Source organism: Podarcis erhardii (assembly GCF_964252035.2).
Source record: "Podarcis erhardii genome assembly, chromosome: 7".
NCBI lineage: Eukaryota > Metazoa > Chordata > Lepidosauria > Squamata > Lacertidae > Podarcis > Podarcis erhardii.
The window spans coordinates 15,562,536-15,585,714 of NC_138511.1; the positions used below are offsets into that span (position 1 = coordinate 15,562,536).

Genomic DNA, 23,179 nt, shown 5'->3' on the forward strand with positions numbered 1-23,179 from the left:
ACGGGAGCTCACCCCGTCGCGGGGATTCGAACTGCCGACCTTCTGATCAGCAAGCCCTAGGCTCTGTGCTTTAGATCACAGCGCCACCCGTGTCCCGAAGAGGAGGTACAAATGCCATAAATAAACCCCCAGACGTGGGTGGCGCTGTGGGTTAAACCACAGAGCCTAGGACTTGCTGATCAGAAGGTCGGCGGTTCGAATCCCCGCGACAGGGTAAGCTCCCGTTGCTCAGTCCAGCTCCTGTCAACCCAGCTGTTTGAAAGCATGTCAAAGTGTAAGTAGATAAATAGGTACCACTCCAGCGGGAAGGTAAACAGCGTTTCTGTGCGCTGCTCTGGTTCGCCAGAAGCGGCCTAGTCAGGCTGGCCACATGACCCGGAAGCTGTACGCCGGCTCCCTCGGCCAATAAACGAGATGAGCGCCACAACCCCAGAGTCGGTCAGGACTGGACCTAATGGTCAGGGGTCCCTTTACCTGTACCTCCCATCCCAGTGGTGGTCATCTTCTACAGCTCCATGAAGTCAATACCCACAAATGGTTTTCACGAAACAGGGATTTCCAAAGGCTACACACTGTAGATCTCATGTAACTATTTTATGGCTTTGGAGCAAGCTCTCGGCTTCAGGTTCAAAGAAAGTCTGCTAACTTTTTTTCAAATGGGATGTGCTAACGAATAGACCCAGGATGAAAAGAGACCCCTGTGGTGTTCTGTTCCGGAGGACTGCAAAAAAAAATAATGGGGGTGCCAGGGAGTCAGATGCTGTTATCGGAAGATAACGAAGACATGGAGAAAGTGCTAATGAGCATAATTGGGATGATCAATGAGTCTTATGGGATTGGGGGGAAGGGGGATGAGCTGTAAGTTTTACCAGAAGTAGAGTGGATAATTAGGCCTGCACTCATTTGTCATAAAAATGCAACATAGGGAAATCGAGACACGGAGATGATACCACAATGGTATAGAAGAACTTGGAAGGACGGGGGATTTTTTTCTTTCAATTTCTTGGAAACTTCTGATTGTCACTGATTGTTAGCCCTACTCAAAGTAGGTAGAAGAGAATAAGAACAGGCCAACAACCCATCCAGTCCAGTATCTGCTTCGCACAGTGGCTGAACAGTTGCCTGAGGGAAATCCTCAATTTGGGCCTGAGGATAAGAGCCTTCAGCTGGACCACAAAGAAGGCTGATCACTGAAGAATTGATGCTTTCAAATTATGGTGCTGGAGGAAACTCTTGAGAGTCCCATGGACTGCAAGAAGATCAAACCTCTCCATTCTGAAGGAAATCAGCCCTGAGTGCTCACTGGAAGGACAGATCCTGAAGCTGAGGCTCCAGTACTTTGGCCACCTCGTGAGAAGAGAAGACTCCCTGGAAAAGACCCTGATGTTGGGAAAGATGGAGGGCACAAGGAGAAGGGGAGGACAGAGGACGAGACGGTTGGACAGTGTTCTCGAAGCTACCAGCATGAGTTTGACCAAACTATGGGAGGCCCTGGAAGACAGGAGTGCCTGGCGTGCTCTGCTCCATGGGGTCACGAAGAGTCGGACACGACTAAACGACTAAACAACAACAAAATAAGAGCCTTCTCCCCTTCTGCATACCTGCCAACAGTTCCCATTTGAAAATATGGACATTAGAAGTTTTAAATCTGATGGAAAACCTAGGTTAGAATAAATAACATTAAAGCCAAAATATGCTATAATATGGCAGTGAATAATGGATGAGAAATAGAAGTAAGGAGTAGATGGGAAGTCAGCTATATAGGAAAAAGTCGTTTTATGTTAAATGTATTGTGAGCACTATTCAATGTATTGTTGTTGCTGCTGCTGCTGCTGCTGCTGCTGTTTTTCTTTCTTAGTTGTTAGGAGGTGATGGATATTTGTTTATCTTCATATTTCTTTTTTGTATGTGGTGTATTAAAATGAAATTAAAATATTAGAAAAAAGGGGGGAAAGAAAATATGGACATCCTAAATAATAAAAGGGACGCGGGTGGCGCTGTGGGTTAAACCACAGAGCCTAGGACTTGCTGATCAGAAGGTTGGTGGTTCGAATCCCCGTGACGGGATGAGCTCCCGTTGCTCGGTCCCTGCTCCTGCCAACCTAGCAGTTCGAAAGCACGTCAAAGTGCAAGTAGATAAATAGGTACCGCTCTGGTGGGAAGGTAACCGGCGTTTACATGCGCTGCTCTGGTTCACCAGAAGTGGCTTAGTCCTGCTGGCCACATGAACCTGAAGCTGTACGCCAGGTCCCTCGGCCAATAAAGCGAGATGAGCGCCGCAACCCCAAAGTTGGCCACAACTGGACCTAATGGTCAGGGGTCCCTTTACCTTTACCTTAAATAATTATAATAATAATATTTATACCCTGCTCATCTGACTGCATTGCCTGAGCTGCTCTGAGTGGCTTCCAACATATACAAAAACACAATAAGACATTATACACTTTTTTAAAAAACTTCCCTTCAGGTGTCTTCTAAAGGGGGGTCACATAAATCAATACCCTCCCACATTTCTCTCATGAAAATAAGCACATCCTATAGATGGCTTAAGCCCAGTATACCTGAAGGAACGTCTCCACCCCCATCATTCAGCCCAGACACTGAGGTCCAGCACCTAGGGCCTTCTGGCAGTTCCCTCCCTGCAAGAAGTGAGGTTACAGGGAACCAGGCACAGGGCCTTCTCGGTAGTGGCGCCCATCCTGTGGAAATCCCTCCCATCAGAAACTAGCTGACTATCTGACACCTGAAGGCATCCCTGTTTAGGGAAGCTTTTAATGTTTGATGTTTCGTTGCATTATTATTATTATTATTATTATTATTATTATTATTATTATTATCATCATCATCATTATCATTCTGTTGGGAGCCGCCCAGAGTGGCTGGGGAAACCCAGCCAGATGGGCAGGGTAGAAATAATAAACTATGATTATGATTATAATATTATTATTACTGAAAAGCGGAGCATTTCGGGATAAAATCAGAAACCCGGACGGCATCTGTAAATCCAGGACTGTCCTGGAAAACAGGGTCTGCTTCTGCCACTTCCAGCAACTGAGATTCAAAAGCATAAAACCTCCACCATGGAGGCAAGGTATAGCCATCACGGCTGGTAGTCACCAATAGCCCTCTCCTCCGTGGATTTGTCCAGTCGCCATTTAGCACCCTCTAGGTTAATCCCCTCGCTCTGAGTTTGCTCCACTCGCCTCGTCGTAAAACTGCCATGTGGATGATTCTTGCTGATCTCCGCCAAGAGGCTGGTGGGTGGACACCTGTAGGTTGCTGTTTTATGTGCTGAACTTTGGAAGAGCTGGAGGAGAATTATGATTCTGTGGTCTCTGAGTTGGCTGCACAAGGTGACTCGGGGGAAATCAGCCGCTGCTGCCATGACCGCCCACCCCCTACGTCCTGCATACAGCCCCACAAAGACCTCTCCACAGCCTTCAACCTCTTGACAGCAGCGACAAGCCAAACTGCACCATCTCACCACCCAGGCCCTTCACTTCCCATCAGAGCTGATTCGCTCCTCGTCCGGGTCAGACAAGGCCAACAGAGAATTGCCGTGCGTTAGCTCAGGGAATCTTAAACGTTGCTGTGTATTAAAAGTGCTCGGCGGGGGGATTTATCTCTCCCCCTCGAACTCAACACCCACATCATATGATTGTTTATCTTAAATCCCCTCGGGTGTCTGACATTGAAATCAGCTTGGCGTGGGGGAAAGAACCGAAGGAAAAGGGGATGCCGTCACCAATGGGCGAGTGACTCTGGATTTATTTATTTTTATAATGAATTGAATCCCCAATTCATGTTTGCTGCTTACAAGGCAGATTGGGGCCCGTCGGCTGGATCTAGGAGGGCATCGCAAAAAAGAGAGGCAGGGAGAATCAATTTGGGATGTCAAGCAAGTCTCTCTCTCTCTCTCTCTCTCTCTCTCTCTCTCTCTCTCACACACACACACACACACACACATGCACACACAAATGTATCATCAAAGAAGGCCACTGAATTTTCAAGATTTGAAATCCTGGTCCTACCCATCATTTGGGGGGGGGAGATAATTTGCTGCATCCTAACTCCCCTCCCAAGGAGATTCAGTTGGTTAGGTCCAGGGGAGGAGTTGCTGCGGCCAGGTGGCTCGTTTGAGCCAATTGGCATAGGGAGCATAGCTATTTAAGCCTGCTCCTCCCCCAAACTCTTCACTATGACCCTTCCAGCGCCCTTCCAATATGCCCTTCCAAGTTCCTTCCAATGTTTCCCACCTCCCCTAGCATCGAGAGAGACCCTGCGTTAAAAATGATTTACTTGCAAACTCTTCAAAGGTCAGATTCGTGTGCTTTCACATACAGCAGTCGGAAAACACAGGGAGTAAGACATAGGTTAGTTCCAAAGTGGGGAACTTCCTAAATTTATTGTATAGGTGCACAAGGATGGATTGCAGAAAGCCATATGGTCAGTGCTTGGAGCAACTAGCTCAGACCTCTTTACATGCCAGAATTCACATTGTAGCCTGAGGGAAAAAATAGGCTTGATTTCCTTCCTCCCAAGGTGAGGGGGATGACCTAGCTAAGCCTGGCAGGACAGCTTACTCTGTGGCATTAACCCCTTTGTGCATTAACCAGACAAGCATTTTAGTTATATGAGGCTGGTCACCCTACACCTCCTGTCGCCTGTTCTGGGAGCTTAAGAGGAATTTTTTTGGTGAGCCTATAATTTATGGAACTCTCCTTTATTGCATACTTCATACTGCAGGGAGGTTTCTTTTTGCTGGAGTGGTATTGTTTGATTGGCGTAGGCCCATTTTTATGTTGTCTCAATTCTATTATACACTAATTACTTTTTAACTACACGCAGGTCTCATTTTCCGAACACAATGCATTCCCTAGAAACTGATCCTTATGTGAGCGTTCACATAACAAGTTGGAGATTTCCATTGATTCCTATGGGGCAATTTCAAATATGTTCCTACAGAATTTTGACTGATGAAAAGAAGAGGAAGAAAAAACAAACAAAGAAGTAAAAAATTCTGAATCTGCAGTGTGTATAGCAAAGTTGGGAGTACAAATTCCTCGTCTTCTGATAAGTGAATTTTCGCATTGTGAGTGTTAGGGAAACATGACCTATGTATATTATCTTTTATATGCTTTTAGCCTTCTGAACTTTATCTGTGCTTTATTTTTTGTAAACTACCTTGACTACCCATCTGGGGAAAAGGTGGGATAACAACAATGAAAACAACAATATTGCACAGCGTTGGACTAGAAAACAACAATATTGCACAGCGTTGGACTTGTGATCTTTTCTAGATCTACTGTTCCATGATTCCATTTTAACCAACCAGTATTTATCCATGCTTACATCTTTAGATTTTGTATGCTACATGCCCTCTTCCTCTACGTCTATGAAAGTATAGTCGATACATATTTCAATAAGCAAACTTTTTTCTTTAATGAAAAACAAGTTGGGGAGATGATATCAGAAAACACGGCCGCTTGCATTCGAATCGCTGCTTTTGCCCTTGAAAATCCACACACACACAACCCACCCCCAATATAGTGACCTCATTTTTATGCACACTTCCAAGTCTGATGCAGACTTCTGAGGCCAAAATAAATACAAATCCAGATTGCGGAAGAGCAGAGGTCTCTCTCTCTCTCTCTCTCCCCTTCCTTTTAAAATAGAAGCACTACCAGGGGCAAACCAAGCCAAGATATCCGATGATTTTCTCCCGTCTTCCGCAGGCAGGTTGGCCCAGAATGAGTGGAAAGAGCAGCAGCCCGAGAAAGGGGAAGACAATCAGCTTCTCGGGCAGGGTTAAACTCCTGTCATTTCCCCCCATCTCCCGAAAAGACTTAATGGGTTTCTAGATAAATGGACCTACGGCTCCAGCAGCTGCCCAGGTGACCTGAAACTAAATGGTGTTTGACACAGACTGCTAATGCACAAGCTCATACTCTCTTTCCTTTTCTTTCTGTGCATTGGGTCAGTTCCACCACCACCCCTTCCGCCGTTGATCATTCCATCTCTCCATCTCTCCGCTACGTACCTAAATGTGTCAAATTTGGGAGCACCCCGCAAACATTCAGGTTGCTGGAGTTCTTTAATAATAGTAATAATAATAATAATAATAATAATAATAATAATAATAATTTATTTGTACCCTGTCCATCTGGCTGGGTTTCCCCAGCCACTCTGGGAGTCTCCCAACAGAACATTAAAAACACAATAAAACATCAAATATTAAAAACGTCCTAAACAGGGCTGCCTTCAGATGTCTTCTAAAAGTCAGATACAGTGGTACCTCGGGTTAAGTTCTTAAGTCGTTCCGGAGGTCCGTTCTTAACCTGAAACTGTTCTTAATCTGAAGCACCACTTTAGCTAATGGGGCCTCCTGCTGCTGCCGCGCCACCGGAGCACGATTTCTGTTCTCATCCTGAAGCAAGGTTCTTAACCTGAAGCACTATTTCTGGGTTAGCGGAGTCTGTAAACTGAAGCGTATGTAACCTGAAGCGTATGTAACCCGAAGCGTATGTAACCCGAGGTACCACTGTAGTTGTTTATTTCCCTGACATCTGATGGGAGGGCGTTCCACAGGGCGGGCACGACCACCGAGAAGGCCCTCTGCCTAGTTCCCTGTAACCTCACTTCTTGCAGTGAGGGAACCGCCAGAAGGCCCTCGGCGCTGGATCTCAGTGTCTGGGCTGAACGATGGGGGTGGAGATGCTCCTTCAGGTATACTGGGCCGAGGCCGTTTAGGGCTTTAAAGGTCAGCACCAACACTTTGAATTGTGCTCAAAAACGTACTTGGAGCTAACTTACGGTCTCGGCGGCCACTCCCAGTCACCAATCTTTCAAGCCGGAAGATGCACTGCAGTCTTAAAAACCTTCTAAAGATCCTAGGCATGTTTCTTTGAAAGCAATGTCCCACTAACTCAGTTTTATTCAGGAGCAATCCCTTTAAATTAACAGGCCTCTGTTAGCCAGGCCCATTAACTTCAACAACTCCAGGTACAATTAAATGTTGAATCTACACAATGCCCTGTGGTTGGAAGGGATCCCAAGGGTTTTCATTATTATTAAAATTTGTATGCCATCCTATATCTGCAGATCTCAGGGCTGTTCACCACATAAAAACACACTAAAAAAACACAAAATACATAATTAAAATATGTATGGCAGCACCTACACTTGGGTACGCCCTGCCTATTCATAACAAGCAGGCGTCTTCGCCATATTCTGAAAGTTTTGAATTATTTGTTGTCCATTTTTATTGAGAATTTTATTGTTTTATCCTTTGTGTAAACTGCTTTGAGTTTGTTCATTCGTCTGTTTTGCAATCAAGCAGTGGGTGAATTTTACGAAACAAGGAAACAAATGAAAGGTGAAGCTCTCCAGGTGTGATCTTGGGGGCCGGTCACTCACTCTCAGCCTAACCTACTTCACAGGGTTGCTGGGAGGGCAAAATGGGAAGGAGGGAGAAAGCCACTTCTGACGTAGAAGGAGGTGGGGTTGCGGGCTTCACCTTCCCACCTTGCATGCGGGGGCTGGCTCTCAGCCTCCGCGCAATTGGGGGAATCCCGATCGCATCATCCCCTGGCCAGCCAATCGGGGGGGGGGGGCGTGGCCTGCTCCATTTAATGCAGGGGCGGCCTGGGATCCCCCTCTTTGCTGCTTCCAGCTGCTCCAGTTTCCCGCCCTTTAAGGTTTTTTTCGTCTTTGACCTTGCTATGGACCTCGGTTGGTCGCCGTTAAGGGGCCTGGTAGGAATTTTTCCACTTGGCAAATTGGCACCAGCCACTTGGTTTTTTGCCTACCTCGTAGCAAATCGTCACAACTTCCTTGATATTGGCTGTTAGGCATTGGTATTGGTATTGTTATGTAGATGGAAGGGGGGGGAGGAAGCGCCACCACGTCCCCCGCATATTGAAGGGTAGTCCGATAAAGGATTCTGGGGAGCGTGGCCCTGTCCGAAGCCTATGGAGGCCAGGGCCTAAGGCATGCCTCCGAGTGGTGCCCCCGGGGGAATGCCTAGTTGATGTGTATCAGCAGGACTCCCCCTACTGGTGGTTAACCCTTCCCGGACTTCAAGCGAACAGGCTGAAGCCGGATAGTCGGTTAGGACCAATGCCTGAGCCAATACCGCTCATCACCTGTAACCAATAAAGTTGTGGCCATATTTAGCCCATTAACCTTAAATATCTGTGTCATGTGTCTTTATTTCCACTGGGGGGAGGGGCGGGAACTCACCACGCAACTACATTTACCACCTTGAGCTCCTTAGAGGTGAGATAGAAACAGAGCGAGTAAATAATGATGGAAACACTCACAAAACAAAACAAAACAGCAGCTCAAGGGACTTTTGGGGGATGAAGGAGGATTGGCTCGCTTACCCGATACCACACTATTTCCCGCATCCTGCCATCCGTCTTGAAGTTGCATTTCAAAGTGACGGCATCCCCAACCACCACAGGTGGGAGCGGCTCGATGCTGACCGTCAGGTAACCTGAGACACAAAAAAAGATGGAAGAAGACAGGTGAGAATGCGAGAACCACCTTGAAAGGTTTCTGCTCTCTCTCTCGGGAGCTCTTGACGTCGATGGGCTGCTGGAACCTCAGTTGCCCCCTAGAATGAAAACCACATAAGATTTGCGGTTGTTGCTTTAGTGTAAAAATGTGTGGAGTTGACCATTATCTGAAAAACAACAACACCACATAAATTACTTGGTGGCCAAGGCTTGGAGGACAAGGAAAGAATTTGGCAATTGTAAGAACAGAATCCATTCTTAAGGAAATCAGCCCTGAGTGCTCACTGGAAGGACAGATCGTGAAGCTGAGGCTTCAATACTTTGGCCACCTCATGAGAAGAGAAGACTCCCTGGAAAAGACCCTGATGTTGGGAAAGATGGAGGGCACAAGGAGAAGGGGATGACAGAGGACGAGATGGTTGGACCGTGTTCTCGAAGCTACCAGCATGAGTTTGACCAAACTGTGGGAGGCAGTGAAAAACAGGAGTGCCTGGCGTGCTCTGCTCCATGGGGTCACAAAGAGTCGGACATGACTAAACGACTAAACAACAACAACAAAGAACAGGATGCTAGGCTAGATGGACCCCTTTGGGCCTGACCCAGAGGCTCTTATTAATTTTATTTACATACTGCCCTATACCTGGGGGCCTCAGGGCGGTTCACTCACCTCAGCCCAGGTCAGGGCCGGATTTAGGTTTGATGAGGCCCTAAGCTACTGAAGGTAATGGGGCCCTTTATATGTCCAGCTGTCCTTTGTCAACAACAAATTGTCACTGTTTTTTGTGTTGAATATTTTAGGGAGCAGGCTAGCAGGCGGGGCCCATTACTTACATCATAGGAGCCTACACAACACAAAACACTGTTGCTGCATGTAGGTTTTATTTTATTTGTTGTTTATCTTGTATTTTATAAATGTACATCCATTTCCCCCCTTTAAATTTTTTTGGGGCCCCCAAGAGAGTGGAGCCCTAAGTTTGTTTAGCTTATACAGTGGTACCTCAGGTTAAGAACTTAATTCATTTTGGAAGTCCATTCTTAACCTGAAACTGTTCTTAACCTGAAGTACCACTTTAGCTAATGGGGCCTCCCGCTGCCGCCGCGCGATTTCTGTTCTCATTCTGAAGCAAAGTTCTTAACCCGAGGTACTATTTCTGGATTAGCGGAGTCTGTAACCTGAAGCGTCTGTAACCCGAGGTACCACTGTATGTAAATACGGCACTGGCCCAGGTACATAACTGCCTCTTCACCAAACCAGCCCCTACAACATTTTCCAAAGGACTCAGCAAGATTAATTAAGAAGCGAGAGAAAACACAGATCACTGATTTAAAAAATAAAAAAGGAATTAGCCCCCAGCTGCCACTATTCGCTCTCCCCGCCGCCTCCCACCAACATCCATTCCTCTCATTGCGTCCAGTGCCGGACGCCGGATCCTTCATTAACTTGATGCTTCATTACTCCAAACAGCTCCATCCGTCTCACTCCCCTCTCAGCGAGGACGGTTATGCCTCGCCTATTAAGATACATTTAGCAAAATAAGCTGCAATATTTAAGAATTAGACATGGCCATGGGAGGGATTTATTGCCGGAGATCTATCTCCATCAAGACATGTTAGATGCTCCAGTAGTGTTATAAAAGGCTGGGGAAAGAGATATCCCACAGATTCTGTCAGAGAGTCGCGGGCGCTCTGCTGAGGAGCAGATTCAAGGAGACAAACCAAAACCCTCGGGGAACAGGTGGTGGGGCTCAGAGCTTCACTGTCCCCATGGGGAGGGTGCTTACTGGGAGACAAGACTGATCTCGTTGACAGTTTTCCTTAAGGCGACAATGCTAATGGTTAATTCAAGTGGGTTTTTTTGAAATAACATCACCCATCGGTTCATGAAAAAGGAAGAGTCATTTGAAAATTATCCAAGGGGAAGCTCAGTATTCTCTACACGGACTGGCAAGCAATGGCTCTCCAGGGTTTGAGGCAGAGGGGTGTCATGATTCGAACCCGGTGCTGTAATGGGATGTGGGGTTGCTTGTGCGTAAGGGACAAACTGCTCCAAGCTGAGTAGTTTGGTCAAACTTTTCCCCGGCTGGACTGCCCTTCCTCAGTGGCTGTCTCAATCACTGGCAGAATCCGTCAGTGGGCGTTTCCTGAACTTTTTCCAACATAAAAGCTCTTTGACACCAAGTCTCCGCCTAGCCTCCCTGCGCGGAAGCTTTCTGCGCAGAGTGGGCGTCCCAAGCGGAGGCCCTGTGCTCTCCCCACTGGTCTCGCTGGAACAGTCTCGGAGCCCTCCCTCCGAAGCTCCCTCAACCTCCCCTTTCTTCCTAGCGTAACGCCTATCTCCTTCCCCAGTGGAAGTGAGCTCTCTCTCCCTACTGGGTCCTTCTCCTGCATCGCTGCTGTGCCTTACCTCCTCTCCTGTCTCCGATGGCAGTTCCCTGACACGGGGCCTTCTGCTTGCAAGGTGATACTCTGCGGCTGACCTACGGCCCTTCCCATTTCAGTGACGTTCTTGTGGGCAATGAAGCCGGTGCTTGCTGCATTCGTCTTATGGTCAAGGGAGCTGAGGGGTGTTTGGGAGCGACCTTCCACTCTACATCTCACTGGTGATCCCAGTAAGAAACTGGGCAAAGGTCAGGGATGATGAGAGTCATAGTAGAGCAACACCCGGAGAGTAGGAACTCCCCTATCCCCACATTAAAAGAAGGCAGAGCTGTTATTGTGGGAATATTCAAGGTAGCAGGATAGGATATATTGTTTATTAATATCCTTCCTAACTTGCACCAGCAAGTTCCTTTACTTAGCAGAGTTTACATTTCCCTTCTGTCGCACAGTGGAAAACTGGTTGCAAACTTGTGTGAGTTTCTTAAGACAATACACAATTCAATCTGGCTTGCCCAGATTGAAATGTGTTCTAATATTCTCCTGGCTAAAGGTAAAGGTAAAGGGACCCCTGACCATTAGGTCCAGTCATGCCCGACTCTGGGGTTGCGGCGCTCATCTCGCTTTACTGGCCGAGGGAGCCGGCGTTTGTCTGCAGACAGCTTCCAGGTCATGTGGCCAGCAGGACTAAGCCGCTTCTGGCAAACCAGAGCAGTGCACAAAAAAGCTGTTTACCTTCCCGCCGGAGTGGTACCTATTTATCTACTTGCACTTTGACGTGCTTTCGAACTTCTAGGTGGGCAGGAGCTGGGACCGAGCAATGGGAGCTCACCCCGTCGTGGGGATTTGAACCGCTGACTTTCTGATCGGCAAGCCCTAGGCTCTGTGGTTTAGACCACAGCACCACATGGACTGCTAGCATGCAGTCACTAGGTTTGCATATGTTTGAAACATTAAGCCTAAAGCCTGCCTTCAGGGATCACACTGTGCTCCGCTGTGTAAGCTTTCTTTTTATTGCTTATGAATGAGACTGTGGTGTCTTTATTCTTTTCGGAGGGATTCAAGGGGTCTTAACTAGGAAAATGGACGCGGGTGGTGCTGTACCTCGGGTTAAGTACTTAATTCGTTCCAGAGGTCTGTTCTTAACCTGAAACTGTTCTTAACCTGAAGCACCATTTTAGCTAATGGGGACTCCTGCTGCTGCCGTGCCGCTAGAGCATAATTTCTGTTCTCATCCTGAAGCAAAGTTCTTAACCCGAGGTACTATTCCTGGGTTAGCGGAGTCTGTAACCTGAAGCGTATGTAACCCGAGGTACCACTGTACCTGACATTTAGAAGACACCTGAAGGTTGTTCCCTGTTCAGGGAAGTTTTTAATGTGTGACATTTTAATGTATTTTTGATCTTTGTTGGAAGCCGCCCAGAGTGACTGGGGAAGCCCAGCCAGATGGGCGGGGTATAAATAATAAATTATTATTATTATTATTATTATTATTATTATTATTATTATTCTGGCCCCTCCCAAAGGTTGCTCTGGTAGGGTAGGCATGGGGGAAGGAAGGTTAAGTGGGAAGCAGTTGGGTTTTAAAAATAAAATAAAATAAAATAAAATAAAATAAAATAAAATAAAATAAAATAAAATAAAATAAAATAAAATAAAATAAAATAAAATAAAATAAAATAAAATAAAATAAAATAAAATAAAATAATAAAATAAAATAAAAAAAATAGTTTTTCCAGTGAAGGGCCCAAGTTGCCAGTGCCACTCTTGACTGCTCTGGAAAAGCACCTTGAGGGAAATGCATTATGAATTACAAACAAGGCAATCATCTCTTTGCCACTTCCCTTTGGCCTGCCTGGTGAGTGGCTGGGATTGCAGAGTGAAGGGAAGGCAAAAGGTTTTTATCTCTTTTTCAGAGCGGGCAAGAGACCCATAACAAGGCCCTTGTAATCAACAACATAGTAGAAAAATTCTGCCTTGGTCAGACTCCATCTGAAATCCTGCATCTAGTTCTGGGCACCCCAGTATAAGAAGGATATCGACAAATTGGAATGTATACAGAGGAGGGCGCCTGAGGTGATCAAGGGCATGAAAACCAAGCCTGATGGGGAACAGGTGAGAGAGTCTGCGTATGTTTAGCCTAGAGAAGAGAAGGCTGAGAGGTGATACAAGAGCCATCTTCAAATATCTGAAGGTCTGTCTCATGAGCATAGCTGTCAACTTACAGATTTGAAAATAAGGGACCAGCAGCCTTGAAAATAAGGGATCAGCAGCCAAAATAAGGGATTTTCAGAGCACAGGTATGTTCAAATTCTGAGCCCCTCTGAGTCAAAGGCAGAAAGCCCAGCCAGCAGCCAAACGAAGCCTCAAGTGGTGGTTCCCACGGCGCAGCAACCCGTCAAAGGGGATGCAGCAAGGAAAACCGCCGTCACCTGAGTGCTGAGCAAAGGTGAGTCCCCAGGCGATGCGGCCGATTTGATTGGTACAAGGCATGCAAGCTCCACCCCCCAGTCGTTCTTAGACTCCTTATTGGATGAGCAATGCAGCCAAGCAACACAGTTGGAGCCTCCCTCCTCCCTGGCCAGCAGGGAGGGAGAGGAGCTGCTTCCTTTGAAACCCGGGAAATTTAAGGGACATCATCAGTAAGGGACAGCTGTGGGACACGGCGCTGGGATAAGGGAGTTTCCCGCCAAATAAGGGACAGTTGACAGCTATGCTCATGAGAGATGGAGTAGGCTTGATTTCTCCTGTTCCAGAGGGGAGGACCTGAATGAATGTCTAAAAGGAAGGAGATTTCAGGAGCTGCTCAAGAGTGGAACAGACTTCCTTGGACTCTCCTTCATTGGATGTTTTTAAACAAAGGCTGGATTGCCATCTGTCATGGTTGCTTTAGTTGAGATTCCTAAATTGCAGGGAGTTGGACTAGATGCCTCTTGGTGTCCCTTCCAGCTCTCCAATTCTTTGCTTATAAATTCAGAAGTGCAGGGTTAGAATCATAGAATCAAAGAATCATAGAGTTGGAAGAGACCACAAGGGCCATCGAGTCCAACCCCCTGCCAAGCAGGAAACACCATCAGAGCACTCATGACATATGGTTGTCAAGCCTCTGATTAAAGACCTCCAAAGAAGGAGACTCCACCACACTCCTTGGCAGCAAATTCCACTGTCGAACAGCTCTTACTGTCAGGAAGATCTTCCTAATGTTTAGGTGGAATCTTTTTTCTTGTAGTTTGGAACTATTGCTCCGTGTCCGCTTCTCTGGAGCAGCAGAAAACAACCTTTCTCCCTCTTCTATGTGACATGAAGGTTCCTCCACGATTGTGACAGCCACGCTCCCATCTTAAGATGATACAACCATAATTAGGGATCTATTGTCAACAATCAGTGCAGATCTCCACTTGTTGCCTTTCAGCTATTTTTCTGGACACATGCATGGGCCAATGAATATTTTCCTTTTGCAGGGACTTAAACTGTGCTATCCTTGAAGCACAATTGTGCATGACAGGATCTGCACTTCATTATATTGAAAATGACGCACCTTGCATTCTCTGGGTTCCTAAACACGCAGCTTTGAAACATAGAGAACAACAACTCCTCCGCAGAACACCATGCACTTCCTCAAGAGTGACCCTAGGAGCCCATCTTCAGTAGCCCATCTTCACCTCCTTCCTCCCCGATTGTCTCCAGTCAACACAAAGGATAAGGCAACTTCTACTTAGTGGCTGAAAAACTCCCCTTTCCACTAAGCTTAATGGCTTTGAAAGTTGATCTGGCAAACTCCTGGAGCAGAAGGCTATCAATGCCTACAAGCCAAACTAGCTATGATCTGCCTCTCATAAGAATCTGTGTAGGCCACTGTGAGAACAGGATGCTGGACTAGATGGGTCAGATCCAGCAAGCTTTTCACATTGCTGTTATGGGTTTGGAAGAAGGTAGATTCAACCTTCCTTTTCAAAAGTGCCAAAACTTTCATGGAGAGGTAGGGAAAGGTAAAGGGACCCCTGACCATTAGGTCCAGTTGTGGCCGACTCTGGGGTTGCAGTGCTCATCTTGTTTTATTGGCTGAGGGAGCCGGCGTACAGCTTCCAGGTCATGTGGCCAGCATGACTAAGCCACTTCTGGCGAGCCAGAGCAGCGCACGGAAACACTGTTTACCTTCCTGCTGGATCGGTACCTATTTATCTACTTGCACTTTGACATGCTTTCAAACTGCTAGGTTGGCAGGAGCAGGGACTAAGCAACAAGAGCTCATCCTGTCACGGGGATTCGAACCGCCGACCTTCTGATCAGCAAGTCCTAGGCTCTGTGGTTTAACCCACAGCGCCACCTGCGTCCTAGAGAGGTACCAAACAGTTTTTGCTAATCCTGAATACTAAGGAGACAGCAAGTAAACACACAGCTAATACAATCTCACTTGGCGGGGGGAGAGAATCTGTCTGCCCCACTCTGCCAGGAAGTCCTCTTAGACCTGTACCCTCCCTGGTAACCCCATCATCCTGTTGAAAAGGAAATTGGCTCTCTTGTCACCGTAATCCATGATGGAACCTCAACAGGGCTTATTTCTGAGAGATCCCACTTCACTCTCCGCAATTTCCATCTCCGCGCTGAGGAAATGACACGGGAGCAGGCAACAGAGGCGTTCTTTGAGAAATGTAAATAATTTCTTAATGGAACTGTTATGGGGTGGGGGCGGGGGGAGGGAAGAAAGCTCAGATTAATGCATGGCAAAGAATGAAGAGGTTGGAAGAGGAACGGGTTCTTACAGAGAGAGGGCACCTGGAGAAGGGTGCAGGGAGAGGTGAGCGGTGGAACAAACACATTCCAGGCTGCTCGTTGGCCAAGGGGCATGTCTGTTCACAAAGATAGGATAATGAGGGGTGTTGAGTCCTTCCATTTTAAAAATAACCATATTGATAGAGTTTAAAAGTCCAGGTTGAAAAGCCATCTTCCTCACCTGATGAAGGGGGATGTAGAGACTCTCCTACAAAGGCAAGGTTGCAACATTTGGGACTTTTTAGCTGAAGAAAGGTGAGGAAGAGGCAACGTGATAAATGTTTATAAAACTCTCCATGGCATGGAAAGAGTGGACATGGAAAAGTTTTTCTCCCTCTCTCATAACACTAGAACTCAGGGGTTTCCAATGAAGCTAAATAATCGAAGATTCAGGACAGATAAAAAGGACTTCTTCATGCAGCAGGGAGTGGAACTGTGGAACTCACTTCCACAGGAGGTAGTCATTAGCCACCGACTTGGATGGCATTAGGAGAAAACAAATTCAAAGAGGAGAGAGCTCTCGGTGGCTATTGAGGGGAGAGTTGCTCTTGCAAGTTGCTTGCTGGTTTTCCATGGGCATCTGGGTGGCCACTGTGAGAATAGGGTGCTGGGTCTATATGGCTCCATATTGGCTCATCCATTTATTATTATTTTTTAAAATAATATTTATTAACAATTTAAACACTACAAAAAATAAAAACAATACAATACAACACAAAAACACTACACAGCACCAACACATTTAAACTAACAAAACAAAACAAAACAAAAACAATTTAAAACACTTCAAATAGTTTCAGTATCATATCTTTCATTCACTTATTTCCACGACCTCCTCACACCTCCCTTTTTGTATTCCACTTCTGTTAACTGTTTCAGCAATTCCTTTCCATCTTTCTCTGTTTTCTATCCTATAATTATCTTAACAGATTCTAACCTTATTTTTTCCTTTGATACTCTATTAATCTATTTATACTTAATTCCTTATAACATTTCTACTAAAGCCATATAACTTCATTCCAACATTTTTCTAACATTCATTAATTTTGCAGTATTTCCGTAAATAATCTTGAAACTTTTTCCAGTCTTCTTCCACCGACTCTTCTCCCTGGTCTCAGATTCTGCCAGTCATTTCCGCCAGTTCCATATAGTCCATCAACTTCATCTGCCATTCTTCCCGGGTGGGTAAATCTTGTGTCTTTCAATACTTCGCGATGAGTATTCTTGCTGCTGTTGTTGCATACATGAAAAATGTTCTATCCTTCTTTGGCACCAATTGGCTGACCATGCCCAGGAGAAAGGCCTCTGGTTTCTTCAGGAAGGTATATTTGAATACCTTTTTCATTTCGTTATAAATCACCTCCCAGAACGTCTTAATCCTTGGGCATGTCCACCAAAGGTGAAAGAATGTACCTTCAATCTCATTACATTTCCAACATTTATTATCGGGCAAATGGTAAATTTTTGCAAGCTTGGCCCATCCATTTAGGCTCTTCTTACATGCTTATGTTCTTAACCTTCAGCCCCTGCTGCTTTCCAGACAACAGGTCCCATCATTGCTGGCCACTGGTCCATGCTGGTTGGAGTTGTAGTTCAACAAAACCTTGAAGGCCACGGACTGTCCAACCCTAAACTAGACCTTTACTTCCCCTAGATACTTCTACCATAACATTGACCATCACTTGCCTTCATTGCCCTCCATCACAACTCTGACCATCACTTGCCTTTGCTGCCCTTAGCTATTTCTGTCAGAATTCTGCCTTCATTTAATTCAAGGGTAGAGAAAAGCACAACTGAACCACAACTCCCATCACCATCCCTGACCATCAGCCAAGCTAATTTTAAGGAAACAGGGCCTTTCAAGTTAGTCCTCATCAACTTGCCAAGTAGCATGTTGGACTGCTAGACTCCTGTCAATCTCCTTCTCCAGAACAGAAGCACACAGGCTGAATCCCAGCCAGATATCCCTCAGGCCTTCATGAATGGCCAAGTTTCCACCATGCCTTCCAAGGAACTCTGGCACTGAAAGGTGTTGGGTAGATAAGATGCAGGAGGGGAAGAAAGAAAAAACAACCTGCTTTCCATTCATATCCAATATTTGTTTACGTGTCTTCTTTCAGCACTAAAATTACTGCTCCAGCTCCAGTGACAGACCCTTTTCATTAACTGCCCACAAGCCTGGGATCCCTGGTGGCACTGACACCAACCAATCAGGGAAGAGCTTCAAAGCCTTTAAGGCACAGAAGCCTGATTCTGGCAGGAAGACTATCTGTGAATGACAGGCGAGGGACAGATTTATGACAGCTTCCAGAATGCCCAACTGGGACTGTCTGGTTGGCACACAGCAGGGCCTTTTTGGGGGTGGTTCCCTTGTTGTTAAATGTCCTCCCAAGTGACTTCTGGGAGGAATTTGAAAGCAATCCTGTTTACCCAGTCATTGGACGGCTGGGTAAAACTGTTCCTGGAAACCCGGTAATCATTGGGTGGAAGAATGTTGCGAACTGTGATTCCTTTAAGAATGTTTTAAAACAAAGTGCTTTTTAAATGTTTTTAATTGTAACTGTTTATAGAATGTTTCAGCTGTTTTAGAATTATTTTGGTTTTAATTGTGTTTGCTTGCTACACCACTGGTTGAATGGCCACCTGCCAGGGCATCTGTACCTGGGATTCCTGCACCTCAGTGGGTTGGGCGAATTAACCCTTGGGGGTTGCCTTCCAAACGATGATTCTTCCTCAGTGAGTCCTGGACCACAGCAACAGATGGGTGAATGAGAAAACATGATGCAATGGTGAAGAGAAGCAGCAGTTCCAGGGGGCTCTTCTTCTTAGCAGGGTCCCTGTTGGGAAATAGATGCCCAGTACAGATGCCTGATTCAGACCATATTCAGATGGTGACAGCAGCCACAAAATTAAAAGATGCCTGCTTCTTGGGAGAAAAGCAATGACAAACCTAGACAGCATCTTAAAAAGTAGAGACATCACCTTGCCAACAAAGGTCCGTATAGTAAAAGCTATGGTTTTCCCAGTAGTGATGTATGGAAGTGAGAGCTGGACCATAAAGAAGGCTGATCGCTGAAGAATTGATGCTTTTGAATCATGGTGCTGGAGGAGACTCTTGAGAGTCCCATGGACTGCAAGAAGATCAAATGTATCCATTCTTAAAGAAATCAGCCCTGAGTGCTCACTGGAAGGACAGATCGTGAAGCTGAGGCTCCAATACTTTGGCCACCTCATGAGAAGAGAAGAGTCCCAGGAAAAGACCCTGATGTTGGGAAAGATTGAGGGCAGAAGAAGAAGGGGACGACAGAGGATGAGATGGTTGGATAGTGTGTTCGTAGCTACCAGCATGAGTTTGACCAAACTGTGGGAGGCAGTGGAAGACAGAAGTGCCTGGCGTGCTCTGGTCCATGGGGTCACGAAGAGTCGGACACGACTAAACGACTAAACAACAACAACACAGATGCCCGCTATGACTGCCTTCAAAACAACAAACCTAACAAGAAATCCAAAGCAAATTATTCCTACACTGGTGGAATTTTTAGATCTATATTTTTGTTAACACCAAACCCTGTGACTCATGGAGGCAGTCAGGGGGAAAAAAATATAGAATCTCGTGCACTCTAATCTCGATTTCACACCCCTGCGCTGCTCGGCTGGGAGAGAAAGTGTTTAGCTCGGGCTGATTGCGGTGGATACAGACAGCAGCTTTTTATTTTCTCCTCTCCCCCACCCTCCCTTCATCTGAGAAAGTGCCAAAATGCCCAAGGGGGGGGGCGGTCTGAAACAAATTGCTTACCTACTGGATTGGCAAGACGGACAAGTTGTCTTCCAAGACAAACTAGCCCAGAAGAGAAAATATTGGGGAAAGAAAGAAAGTTTGGTTGGTGGCCAGATCTGCTACCTCTAGGTGCAAATATTTCATTTTTCCTCCCCATCCCTTTCTTTTTTCAGTGATCCTCTAGATACCTTCTCATCAAATTTGGTAAACTCATGGCAGAGAAGGCCTACTGAAAGGATATTGTTCAGAATAGCTGAATTAGAGGTGGATACTTATTGGCAAGAGAGAAGAGTGTTCTCATGCTTGGGTCCTGGTTTTGCAGCTTCACATGTGGCCATCTGGTCTAGGTGGGCCCCAATTTGCCCTGATCAAGCATGACTCTTCTTCTTACGCTTTTAAAATACAGACTCCAGACCCTCCAAGTGTCCCTATTTTCCAGGGACAGTCCTGGATTTACAGAAGCCATCCCAGTTTCTGATCTGATCCCGCAATGTCCCGCTTTTCCTTAGGACGTCCCTATTTTCATCACAGAAATGTTGGAGCTATGTGACCCCCGAGCCAAGGAGATAAGTAACTAGACAATGTTTAGAAAACATCTGAAGGCAGCCCCCGTATAATATTTAATGTTTTATTACATTGGGGCAATCCAGACAGATGGGTGGGGTATAAATAATAAAAACCCCATCATGATGATGATGATGATGATGATGGAATAGAACGCTCCTATTTTCATCAGGAAATGTTGGAGGGTATGGTTTGGGGGCTTCACATTTGGGCATCTGGTTGGCTACTGTGAGAACAGGAGGCGGGACCAGTGGCGTAGCGTGGGGGGTGCAGGGGGGGGGGGGCCGGCCGCACCGGGTGCAACATCTGGGGGATAGGGTTAGGGGGCGCAAATCCACGGGTTAGGAGGTGCAAATTACTTGTCTTACCCCGGGTGCTGACAACCCACGCTACATCACTGGGCGGGACTAGCCTGATCCAGCAGGACTCATTTGATGCTCTTAAAATACAGATTCCGAGCCTTTAGCCTCATCATCACATCCCTGCTTTTCATAGCACCCATCCTGTTATCAACATTAAAGAAGTATCACATAGTAGCAGCAGTAACACGTACCTGCGGCAGTAGCAAGTATTTTGCACCCAGGAGAGGAGAGATACAGACAGAACTCTCCTCCCCCCCACTTTTTTTAAAAAAAGCCCACAGTTCCCCTCCCAAACTTGCAAACCTCAACAATCGCAGGCTTTTAATCAGCTGCTGATAACCCCCAACCCCAGCGCACCACCCTGGCAGAATTGGAAAAGCAGGCATCTTATCCAACCCAGGCGCTTGGATCCACAATGAATCAGCAGGGCGGATGGGGAGTCTTATCAGAGTAAGCAGAGCAACTCAGGAGAGCCCAGACATGGCTGATATTTGCCGGCTGTGTTTTTTTTTTAAAAAAAAAAGCAGCCTGCATGTTAATGAAATGTCGAGATCCAACAGAGTGAAGGCTTGCTTGCTTGTTGTTGATGCAGATAAACAGCAGCGATTGGAAGAAAGTATGCAGCCCGGGTGAAATTGCCAGTTTGGCAACAACAGGAACCGGGGAGTGGGAGATAAGACACAGATTGTGTTCCATACTCTCTCTCTCTCTCTCTCTCTCTCTCTCTCTCTCTCTCTCTCTCTCTGTGTGTGTGTGTGTGTGTAATATTGGGATCCACACAGTGCCAGGCTAACCTGAGGAATTCCTTTTTAAAAACTCCTTCCACCAATTGTGCTTTTAGTACAAGCTGGAGGTTTCTCAGGAACTGCTTGCTGGCCTTCCCAGAATTCCCACCACCGCTTGCCGCGATATATCAGCAATCACTTCAGAAATGCTGGCCGATCCATAAAGCAACGCCCTTGCTCTGAAATGGCTCTGCCCTTGGTGCCATCGGCAGGTAGCCAAACCTGATTGGTGGCATAGCTTTGCGATAATCAGGCAGGAAGCTGAAGTGGCTCACAAGTTGGTCTCTTGTCTTTTATCATCATCCTGGGAAAAAAGTGACGAGTGGGGTGCCGCAGGGTTCTGTCCTGGGCCTGTTGCTGTTCAATGTCTTTATAAACAACTTGGAAGAGCGAAGTGAGGGGATGCTCATCTGATCTGTAAAAGGTAAAGGGACCCCTGACCATTAGGTCCAGTCATGACTGACTCTGGCCTTGTGGCGCTCATCTCGCTTTATTGGCCGAGGGAGCCAGCGTACAGCTTCCAGGTGACTAAGCCGCTTCTGGTGAACAAGAGCAGCGCACGGAAACGCCGATTACCTTCCCGCCAGAGCAGTACCTATTTATCTACCGGTACTTGCAATTTGACATGCTTTCGAACTGCTAGGTGGGCAGGAGCAGGGACCGAGCAACGGGAGCTCACCCCGTCGCGGGGATTTGAACCGCCAACCTTCTGATCAGCAAGTCCTAGGCTCTGTGCTTTAGACCACAGCGCCACCCGCGTCCCACTTTGAGGTCCTAGATATATGTTAAATGTTCATAAGCGTACCAACCAAGCACATGCATAGATCAGCACAAGAAGACCGACCTGGAACCATTTTTCATTACCAAACTGTCCCAAACTGACCAAAGGTTTTCTCTGCAAGGTCAAAGGAAAATGGAAAAGCCTCCCCATTGTCTTTTCCTTCACAAATCCTGTCTTAAGGGTATGTCTGTGTTTGAATAGGGTGTGAGCCTGTGACATGGCCCAGGAACTAAGTTTTTATCATTACAAAAGACTGACCAGGCTCCTCAGGCAATCCAATCAAGTAAGCAGGGTATTCAATCAAGTAAACTGCCAGACAGGAGATAAACAACGACAGGAGAAAAACAACATTCAAATTTCTGTTTTAGACCGCCTTTTCTGTGATGTAAGTATGATGTATCTGAGGGGTGGTCTTAGGTTACACCCCTTCTGTGATGTATGTATGATGTTTCTGGGGGTGGTCTTGATCTACAGGGTGGCAATTTCAAAAGTCCATATAAGGCCTTGCGCGCCATTGTTCTGGGTTCCTCCTCCCTCCTGCGTTGTGGTGAGTGAGGACCCTGTTGCAACAGATCAATAAAGATCAGGCTTATTATCTGCTTTGCTTTTCAATATTCTTTGATTGTTATTTTCTCCTACCGGTAGGGAACCTACGTAAGGACTCTATATGGGCTCTTGGATACCCCATAAGGGAAAAGGGCAGATTTTGTTTACAGCAGCACCAAACCGGGCAGGATAGCCAATGCCTCAAGAGACAGAATCAGGATTCAAGACGAACTCAACAGATGGGAGAGCTAGGAAGAAACTAACAAAATGCATTTCAATCGGGGCAAATTTCAGGTTCTGCACTTAGGCAGGAAGGAGAATCTGCACAAATATAAGACTGGGGACACCTGGCTTACTAGCAGTACTTGTGAAAAGCATCTAGGGGTCTTAGAGGAACATGAATCAGCAAGCTGATTCCATAGCAAAACAAAACAAAGTTTTAGTAAAAAAACAACAACACTGTGAGGAGAGGGTGGGAAGTCAATATATGAAACAATGTAATTACTGGAGTTGAAGATTGTTGTGAAAATCTTGGAAAAATATAATTAAGAAATTATATAGAAAAAAGAAGCAATTTCTTCTATCTGTCCTGAATCTCCCAATATTCCGCTTCATTTCATGGCAAATCAAAAAAATCAGATATAATCCAAAGGGGCTCTGTTTGTGTCTGTAGAAGCCAATATTCTCCATCTTCA

The 23,179-nt window shown here is 46.2% G+C and overlaps 1 protein-coding gene across 1 annotated transcript in view; it reads right to left on the reverse strand.

The window, feature by feature from the left end:
- The window catches only part of IGSF21 (immunoglobin superfamily member 21), a 237,216-nt gene that overhangs the window by 151,032 nt on the left and 63,005 nt on the right, over window positions 1-23,179 (reverse strand). Inside the window, exon 2 of the mRNA XM_081871132.1 lies at window positions 8,385-8,497. Within this exon, the coding sequence (XP_081727258.1) occupies window positions 8,385-8,497 (113 nt within the window). The remainder of the gene's footprint in view (window positions 1-8,384; window positions 8,498-23,179) is intronic.